Source organism: Pseudorasbora parva, chromosome 2 (assembly GCF_024679245.1).
Source record: "Pseudorasbora parva isolate DD20220531a chromosome 2, ASM2467924v1, whole genome shotgun sequence".
NCBI lineage: Eukaryota > Metazoa > Chordata > Actinopteri > Cypriniformes > Gobionidae > Pseudorasbora > Pseudorasbora parva.
The window spans coordinates 25,138,160-25,147,908 of record NC_090173.1 but is presented as its reverse complement, the minus strand read 5'-3'; the positions used below and the strand labels follow the sequence as shown (position 1 = coordinate 25,147,908).

The 9,749-nt window shown below is 37.9% G+C and overlaps 1 protein-coding gene across 5 annotated transcripts in view; it reads right to left on the bottom strand.

Annotated features, from left to right (window-relative positions):
- Positions 1–151: 151 nt before the first annotated feature.
- Positions 152–9,749, bottom strand: part of ubtf (upstream binding transcription factor) — a 17,526-nt gene continuing 7,928 nt past the window's right edge. For 4 of the 5 annotated variants that reach the window (XM_067412957.1, XM_067412973.1, XM_067412965.1 and 1 more), the window contains 13 exons: positions 9,426–9,567; positions 9,256–9,297; positions 9,039–9,152; positions 8,767–8,919; positions 8,517–8,663; positions 6,571–6,681; positions 6,312–6,400; positions 6,023–6,212; positions 5,822–5,869; positions 5,665–5,730; positions 5,452–5,580; positions 3,771–3,827; positions 152–2,365 (listed from right to left, as the gene is read on the bottom strand). In XM_067412957.1, the coding sequence (XP_067269058.1) occupies positions 2,264–2,365; positions 3,771–3,827; positions 5,452–5,580; positions 5,665–5,730; positions 5,822–5,869; positions 6,023–6,212; positions 6,312–6,400; positions 6,571–6,681; positions 8,517–8,663; positions 8,767–8,919; positions 9,039–9,152; positions 9,256–9,297; positions 9,426–9,567 (1,390 nt within the window). In that variant the 3' untranslated portion in view covers positions 152–2,263. The remainder of the gene's footprint in view (positions 2,366–3,770; positions 3,828–5,451; positions 5,581–5,664; positions 5,731–5,821; positions 5,870–6,022; positions 6,213–6,311; positions 6,401–6,570; positions 6,682–8,516; positions 8,664–8,766; positions 8,920–9,038; positions 9,153–9,255; positions 9,298–9,425; positions 9,568–9,749) is intronic. The other variant, XM_067412991.1, reaches the window with a different exon arrangement.

Genomic DNA, 9,749 nt, shown 5'->3' with positions numbered 1-9,749 from the left:
ACACACACATATTATTTATATATATATATATATATATATATATATATATATATATATATATATATATATATATATATATATATATATATATATATATATATATATAATTATAATGGTAGGCTATAATATAATAAAAACACAGAAACAGATGAACTGTTTAAGAGGTTTATTTGCTCAAATTGTAAATTGCAGGGATATAACATCTCTTGCTATAGAAAACGTCCAAATGTTTCAAATCTGTAGTACAAATTTAAGCTTTTTCTCTTTTTTACCATTTCTACAAATAAACATGGGGGAGGGGGTAAAAACAAAACAAACAAAAAAACTAAAAATTAACAAATTAAAACCATTTCCCCAACTGACAAACTTATTTTGACTACAGCAGTACATTGCTTAGCCAACTGAAAATACAAACGTAATAATGTTCACTCATTACAAAGAAAAAAAAGAAGAAGAAAGCTATATGTACAAATACCTTACAACAGCACTGAACCCAACCCAAGTCTATTTGCAAGTCTCAAAATCCTATAAAATATCAACAAATCTTGAAAGGTCCACTGGGTTTTTTTTTATCCCGGCCCATCATTCAAATAATCTATAACCAAATTATGTTTCTCAAACTGAGCCAAGAACTTTATGCAGGACACAAGGCCTTGATCATTTTGGGCACTAGAATAGGTTACAAGTCTGGTGCAGCAAACTTTTTTTCACAGCAATCCCAAATCAAAATTATCCGCTTGTCTTTTTATGTAAATCATCAGGGATCAACATTTTGATAGGAAAAATTCATTTACAGTGCCCCTATCAATTTGAGGGTTGCGTAAAAAATACTGAGTAAAAGGTCGTAGCTCAGCGCAGAAAGCTGTGTTGTGGGTTACAAATTAATTTAGTTGCCATTTTAGGCCAGGGCATTGGAATGAGAGAATATACCCTCACCCTCAAAACTGTTCATATATACATAAACACAACAAATAACAATACCCCTTTCTTAAATAAAACATCTCCATTACATTCCTTGAGCTGGTGCATTAAAGACCTGTGAAGTGGTTAAGATTATGGGCTGATGGGTGAAATGAAGAAAGAGAAATACTGAAAGAACACTGGGCATCCATCATAAGTGCACTGAATTGTGGGGTAACTCACATCCATCATATTTAAAACAACAATCACATTTTAAAAAGAAAAATATCTTTGGAGCACCAAATAAAACAGTGGTTGGAAAGAGGAAAAAAAGCTTCAAACAACATATAACCATTATTAAAAAATGGCAAAAAAACATGTTGGTGCCCAATCTGCAAAAAACAAAAAAGTAATTTTCTAAAAGAACTTTCTGTGCTGCAGAACAATTAACTGATAAACTAGTCCTCATTATGTAACATCAGTCACTTTTATTATCTGAATGAACAGCGAACTTAAACACGTTTGCTGTGGCTTCATCACATCCATATCACAAAACTGCTACGGGCAGCATTCCTACAACAGGACAAAAATAAATAGTCCATTTTCACCTTTAACCCCACATCAGGTGCAGGTAAGGGCCGCGCACCAACGCCTCATGAACAGGCACCGAGTGCGAGACCAGCTGGGGGTCCAAATGGCGACATTCAAAATGGCTTCATTGTTCCTGAAAACACCACATTTGTTTCGAAATGAAGCAGCGAAAACAAACACCAAAGCAAAAATGGAGGGAGCAGGAAAAGGAGTGGAACAACCCCACTAGGAAGAACAGGAGAGGTACAGACAGAGGAAAAGAAAGCAGACATTCTTCAGAGTGCAATTATTTGGTCCCCTGTACCTCCCGAAATAATCTGCGAAACTAAGAGACTCTTTGGCTCATTTACAGAAACGAAAATGGCACCTGGTGCTCTCTATGTCTTTCTACCTTTAAAGTATAAACACGGGGCATTCTAATAACGCCTCATGACGACTACAAGCCAATATCAGAGCACTCAACCCTTTTTCTGTGATCAGCGGGGTCTGGAGGAACTTAGACTATACATCAACATTGTGTGTGTTGCCTAAAATGCTTTAAAACCTGCCAAGCACAATCATCATGGGAGGAACGAATAAAACCAAAAGTGTAGGGGAGAACAGAAGCGGAGGAAAAGACTGTGTGTGTGAGGTGGTGCAGATGTGTGACAGCGGGGTGAGCCCCATCCTGTGGTGGGAAGAGCGCAGTGCAGAGCAGGCTCAGACCCCCGGCTCATGGCTCAGTTCACAGCGTTTCTGGCAGTCTGCGGGCTCAGCCTGACTCAGCTCTGGATCAATCAGAGTCCGAACCCGACGAATCAGAGCTGGAAGCACTGCTGCTGCTTTCGGATTTATTCTCCTTATCCTCCACCTCTTCATCCTCTATGTCCTCGTTCTGAAAGTGAATTTTGAAACATTATTTTTCATTCACATTTTTATAATAAAAAATAAATTTAATCGACAATTCCAATTTTGGAGCACAGTGGCAGTTTTTTTGTGATTACCAAATGCATCTGTACATATTGCTAATAAGGCTTGGCAACATTACATTATATATAAACATTATATCATGTTTTCAAAGTTAGCCACATAGCACAGTACCAAGTGATTGACACTGTAAAGTGACAAAGAAAATAAATATTTAGTTTATTTAACTTGTTTCTTTGTTCTTTTGTTTGTAATATGCTTCTCTGTTCTTATTGATAAAATAACTATGTTGTGCTATATACACACATACACTCACTCTTAGAAATCTAGACGCACCCTAGCCGCAAGTGTCGTCTAGCTCTAACTCTCAATTCACTTCTGAGCGGTAAACGCCACACTCTGGTCGGGCCAATCACATCATGTATAGAGTCGGTGGGTGGTGCTTAATATAATGACGGCCAAGTTGCACGTGCGCATGCTTCTAGTAAACACAGAAACTGGCGAACGGCGGTCTTTCGAATCAGCTTTGACCACGACTTGGAGTTAAGCTTTTCTCTGAGAAAAAGAACGGCACTGAAGTCATTCTTAAGAAGGGAAGATGTGTTCTGATTTTTGCCGACCGGATACATCTAAAGTTTAATCTGTCAACGAGCTCTGCTTCACCTTTGTTGCTCTGGTTGGTTGTAGCAATATCCAATTGCGTGCACGCCGTGCAGAGGGAGTTTGAAAGACAACCGTTTATCCGCCCCTCGGATTGAGCCCTGTCAATGGTGAATTTCCAGACCAAACACCTTGATGTGGGTCTGGCTTGTCAGGTTAAGGATTATTAGGAACACCTGTTCAATTTCTCATTAATACAATTATCTAATCAACCAACATGGCAGTTGCTTCAATGCATTTAGGGGTGTGGTCCTGGTCAAGACAATCTCCTGAACTCCAAACTGAATGTCAGAATGGGAAAGAAAGGAGATTTAAGCAATTTTGAATGTGGCATGGTTGTTGGTGCCAGACGGGCCGGTCTGAGTATTTCACAATCTGCTCAGTTACTGGGATTTTCACGCACAACCATTTCTAGGATTTACAAAGAATGGAGTGAAAAGGGAAAAACATCCAGTATGCAGCAGTCCTGTGGGCGAAAATGCCTTGTTGATGCTAGAGGTCAGAGGAGAATGGGCCGACTGATTCAAGCTGATAGAAGAGCAACTTTGACTGAAATAACCACTCGTTACAACCAAGGTATTCAGCAAAGCATTTGTGAAGCCACAACACACACAACCTTGAGGTAGATGGGCTACAACAGCAGAAGAACCCACCGGGTACCACTCATCTCCACTACAAATAGAAAAAAGATGCTACAATTTGCACAAGCTCACCAAAATTGGACAGTTGAAGACTGGTGAAATGTTGCCTGGTCTGATGAGTCTCGATTTCTGTTGAGACATTCAGATGGTAGAGTCAAAATTTGGGCGTAAACAGAATGAGAACATGGATCCATCATGCCTTTTTACCACTGTGCAGGCTGGTGGTGGTGGTGTAATGTTGTGGGGGATGTTTTCTTGGCACACTTTAGGCCCCTTAGTGCCAATTGGGCATCGTTTGAATGCCATGGCCTACCTGAGCATTGTTTCTGACCATGTCCATCCCTTTATGTATTTCAGCAGGATAATGAACCATGTCACAAAGATCAAATCGGTTTCTTGAACATGACAATGAGTTCACTGTATGAAAATGGCCCCACATTTACCAGATCTTAACCCAATAGAGCATCTTTGGGATGTGGTGGAACAGGAGCTTTGTGCCCTGGATGTGCATCCCACAAATCTCCATCAAGATGCTATCCTATCAATATGGGCCAACATTTCTAAAGAATGTTTTCAGCACCTTGTTTAATCAATGCCATGTAGAATTAAGGCAGTTCTGAAGGCTTAAGGGGGTCAAACACAGTATTAGTATGGTGTTCCTTATAATCCTTTAGGTGAGTGTAAAAATAATAATATATATACATGTTCAATAAATACCTCGGTTTTTAACCACGGTTTTCAGTTCGTTTTTTTGCCATTCTATTCTTAGGCGACAGGAACAATAAAAAGGTTAAGGAGAGAAGGTTTTTATTGCAATACACCTCTATTTTACTTTAAAGACTTAAACCCTTACTTAAACTTAAAACTTTACTTTAAAAAAAAAAACCTTGTACACATTTGCAATTTATTGTATAATATAAAATAAATATATATATAAAGATTTACAGTGGTAGCTCAGAGATGTACAGAAGCATTTAAGTATGAAATTGAATGAATAAATGTAGGCTACAATTAAAACTACATAGTCTTCAATATACAACATTGATTAAAAGTTACTGTATTAAAAGGTCTTTTGTTTTTTATTAACATAATTATATATAGTGGTGAACTGTCCCTTAAAGGACAAGCATTCACTAGGCTGCGCTGCTAAGACCTGCTTGCATCTCATATACAGACAAATGCAGATTTTACTTTCACTTTAGACATAACCGACTGTGTTTATATAAGTTAACCTGCTATGTATTTGACCTTATTAGCGCAGTAAGACTACTTAGTCCCTTACTCACATGTGTTTGACAGGCACGCGCACTCAGCTGATGTAAACAAACACACGAATAACCGGCAAGGCTTTAAAGCGCGGCTAAACACCCCCAAACTTTAGTGTATATGATTGGATATTTGCTCATATCAGCACGTAGACTCACAGGCACACTCAAAAAGAGTCAAAATAAATTGAGATAAATTTTTTAATTGGAGAGAAATGTAAATAATTAATTAAATGCAAAACCGGGAAAAAAAAAAACGCATATTGAACCGTGAATGCCGTACCGAACGGTTCTATATTATATTGGGAATTGTGGCATCCCTTGTTATTGGGATTTTTTTCATCATATTCTGAAACAAGATTTTGGTTATATTGCCCACCCCTAATCGCTAATCAAAAAAAACAAAATCTCATTTCAGAATTCCTATTAGGCTGATCCTACATCAGCAAGACTGTTTTAAAATACATGATGTGAATGAAAAATCATACGTCATCTTCATCGTCATCATCATCGTCATCATCATCACTGTCGTCATCAGAGGATGATCCGTCATCAGACTCCTTCTCTTCATCATCATCGTCGTCGTCATCATCATCGTCGTCATCCTCTTCATCATCCTTTGGATAAGGTCACCAATGATACAGAACAATTAGTACATGCTGCTAAAAATGTACAGGGGCCAACAGAGTGATAAAACTCACCGATCCTTTAGCCTTGGGTTTCACTTTAGCAGGCGTGCCACCGGGTTTAAATGTGCTCCTCCGTTTCTGAAGAAGAAAAGCGCAAGAATAATTTTTTTTACATTTTTTCCACATAAGAAAGACTGAATTCCTGAATATATGCACATTTATGACTCACCAGAGAGTTATATTCTTTATACACAGCTCTCTCTTGTGATGATAAACTCTGTAAGGGAGAAAATAATTTTATTATCCTTGAATTCAACATTCAAATTGTTGGTTTTAAAATGGGTATGTCAATGGGTAAATATATTAGATATTCATAATCAAGATATTTATATTGCTCTAATGTCAAATAATAATAAATATATAGGGGTACCGCAAGCCACTGCTCCAGAAGACCTTTGTACTGCCTCTGTTTCTCCTCCGCCATCCTTTTGTAACGGTCCTTATCTTTCTGAGGGAGTCGCTGCCAGCGGCCTCCAATTTCACCCATGCGCTCTTTCATGGGCAGATGGTTCAGCTCCCCATTGGACAGCATCTCTTGAGAGAACTTCTGGTAACCGTTCCTGTAGACCACATGAAGAGATCACGATTAGAAAGAGTGGGAAGGCAAGACTAGTGAACTGCCTCAAACACATCAACACTCAGATACACAATGAACTTACGAGGGTGGTTTCTTAGGTTCCCCATCAAATTTCATTTTCTTCCCAGGGATGAAGACTGGGGCAGGTGATCGCATCTCACTCAGCTCTCTCTGCATAAAACAGAAGAATTAAAAAAAGAAGAAGTACATCTTCCAAACAAGAAGCCATAATAAAAAGTTTTTTTTTAAATATCTACTAGGCAGTAGACAGGTGATCAGACAATCTATTGAAGAAGTTTAAATGGTGTTTGAAATGATGGTTCTAATTTGTCTGGACTCACTTCATATCTCTTCTGGTCTTCTGCAGCCTTCTTGATCCACATGATCTTCTCTTTCTTCTCCATGGTGTTCCAGGTGGCCTCCATGGCTTTCTGAGCTTTGCCCCGATCATTCTGACATTTAAAGAAGAGGGAGAGATCAGAAAACAAATAATTGCAAATAGAAAATGAGGTAGAGAATTTTCTATGGTAGATATATTTGCACAGCCATTAATGGGCAGGAATTCTTCATGTGGTATGTTTAAGAAAAACTCAGTCATTCAATTTAAACAAAGTTTGAGGGCAATACTTTTAAAACAAGTTAAAGAAATGAATGCTTTTTTCCATCTAGTACACATTAAACTGATCAAAAGTGACATATATTTATAATAATATTTAAAATAGATTCTGTTCTTTTGAACTTTCTATTAATCCTACAATACTGGAACAAAGAAATGCATCAGGGTTTCAACAAAAATATTAAGTTGCACAATGGTATATTTATTGTTGGCATTTAAAAAACGGTATTTATCAATAATACAAAAAGTTACTTTAGCAGCAAATCAGCATATTATACTGATTTCTGAAAAATTATGTGACACTGAAGACTGGAGTAATGATGTTGACATTTTAAAATATATTAAAAATATAGATTGAAAACTAATTTTATTTCACAATATTACTATTTTATATTGTATTTTTGATCAATCCAGCCTTGGTGAGAATTCTAGACTTCTGTAATAAACATAAAAATGAAATAAAACCAGAGCCAAACTCTTGAAAATAGGTATTGTAGGTAATTCTACCAGTTTAAAGAGGTCATGACATGGAAATTATGATTTCTCTTGTTTTTTTGGCCAACGTTTTTTTACATCCTAAAAGTTCTATAATTTCAAATGCCATCGCCATCAATAAAAAACACACACAAAAAAAACATTTATATAATCGCGCTAGCTGTAAAAACACTTTGTTTAGATGTGAGGTGTCATGTGACGTCACAGGGACCCAATCGTTTGCATATGCCTGATTAGAGCAAGACAACAAGGCCCACATTTACATAGCATCATTGTCCCCGCCCACAAAGAGAGTGGAGCTAAAGCAGTTGTTTACAAGATTGCGTTGCTGTTCCTGGCTGTGGAAAAACATCATCTTTGCATAAGCTGCATAAGGTCGTGACGGTGAGAAATTTTTCCCACCGGTTAATCGACGTGTGACAACACCGGTTTCACCGACTGGGCTTTTACATCACTAATTCTATCTAATCGAAAGTAACATGCACACGGCCGCTCTGGCATTAATAATGGAGCGGAGCAAAGCGGGTGGTTTCAATTAATTCCTATGAAAGTTAAGCTTTCATATGCATGAACTAAAAACGTGCGCACACGCCATGAATAACTCTGCGGCCATAAATGCGTGCTCTGTGCAGCCGTGCACATTTTAGTTTGAGTTTTGAATTAGTGTCAATTCGGGCACGGGTTGCTTGAATTGTGAGTTCATTACATCCACAAGTGATGTAAATGGTGTTGAGTCTGAAAACCGGTAACACCGACAAGACCAACTATCATAGCAAGCTAATGTCAGGCTTTACACACAGACTTTTCCATATGGATTTGACAGCACCGCCACAAACATGTAAGTAACAGTGTTCATTCTAATGCTTGATCTGTGATATTTGAAGTGTAATGATTCAAGTTCAGGCAGATTTTATTTGTCTCAAACTCGTTCAACACCGTTTATGCATTAGTAAACCAAGCCAGTGAGTTTCTCTTAGTAGCATGAAAAAATTTTTTTTTCCCCCCATTCAGTTAGAAGGCTGAAATCAGGATAGAAAATACCTTTTTATTTCTAAATTATGACATTGTACTAGATAAAAATCATACTAACAATATAAGTGAACCTCATGAATCATATCAAATAATAAATAAATCACATCAGGACCCCTTTAACTTATCGCATGTATGATTCCATACCTTGAATCGGGCGAGATAGTCTCCAATGACGCTCTGTTGCCAGATTTCCTGAGCTGTTTTGGGCGTTTCTGGTAGTTTCCCTTTGTCCTCTTTGCTCTGCTTTTCAGAATCTGCCTTCAGTGTCATCTCCAAAGTTTTATACTTCTCCTATTAAGAATGATTAAATGTTCCAAGTTGAACATTTTGTTGGCCAATACAGTGATAGAATGATATGATTACCATTTCTGGATCATTAATGCGTCTTTATTACCTTCTTCTTGTCAGAAAGCTCGTTCCACATGCGGGCTAGTAGCCTGGTGAGCTCCATGTCAGAAAGATCAGGCCTTTCCTGTTGAAGTTTTGGGCGCTTCTCCTCTGAGAAAATGAACATTGCAGACACAGGGGGCTTGGGCTTCTCTGCAGACTGTTAGGATTAACAAAAAAAAAAAAGACGACCATTCAGGATGTGAAGTTCTAGATACAGTAAGCTCATTTAAGTTCCAATCCCTAAATAACCCAAAAATTATTGACAGGTAAACTGACCTTTGCTGATGCGCTCTTCTTTTTGGAAGCGGGGCTGCCGGCACCACCTACCCTTTTAAAGCTGCCCATCTTCTGTTCTGACAGTATTCTCTGCTGTTCCTCCTCTGAGATACTCTGGGAAACACAGCAACATATTTAAAATGCAAACCAAGTAGAAAATTGGTGCAAACAATACACAAACAGACTGGAGGGTGCGTTATCATAAACATATACTTACTAATAAGTAGCGATTCATCTCAACTTCATATTCTTTCTTTTTCTGTGTAAAGAAAAATGTTATTACAGAGACTAAAAACCTTCGATATGTATCCATGTTGGCTTGTTTATATTAATAGATGGTTGGTCAACAGATGGAAGTGCGCAAAATTAAAGCACCAAGTTACAGACCTGTTCACAGCGCTTTTGGTAAGCATCTTTCTCGCTCTGTTTAAGGACTTTCCAGCGCTGGCTGCACATGACCATACGCTCTGTACTGGGAACGTCTTTCATACTGGACATCAGCTCAGCACAGAACATTGAGTAACCATTACTGAGAGAGGGGAAAAACAGAATGAGACAACTTTTTTTCAAACATACTGTACTGAAACTCACAAGAAACAGTTGTGTGATCATTAAATAAAACTTTAAAGGGGGGGTGAAATGCTGTTTCATGCATACTGAGCTTTTTACACTGTTAAAGACTTGGATTCCCATCCTAAACATAGACAAAGT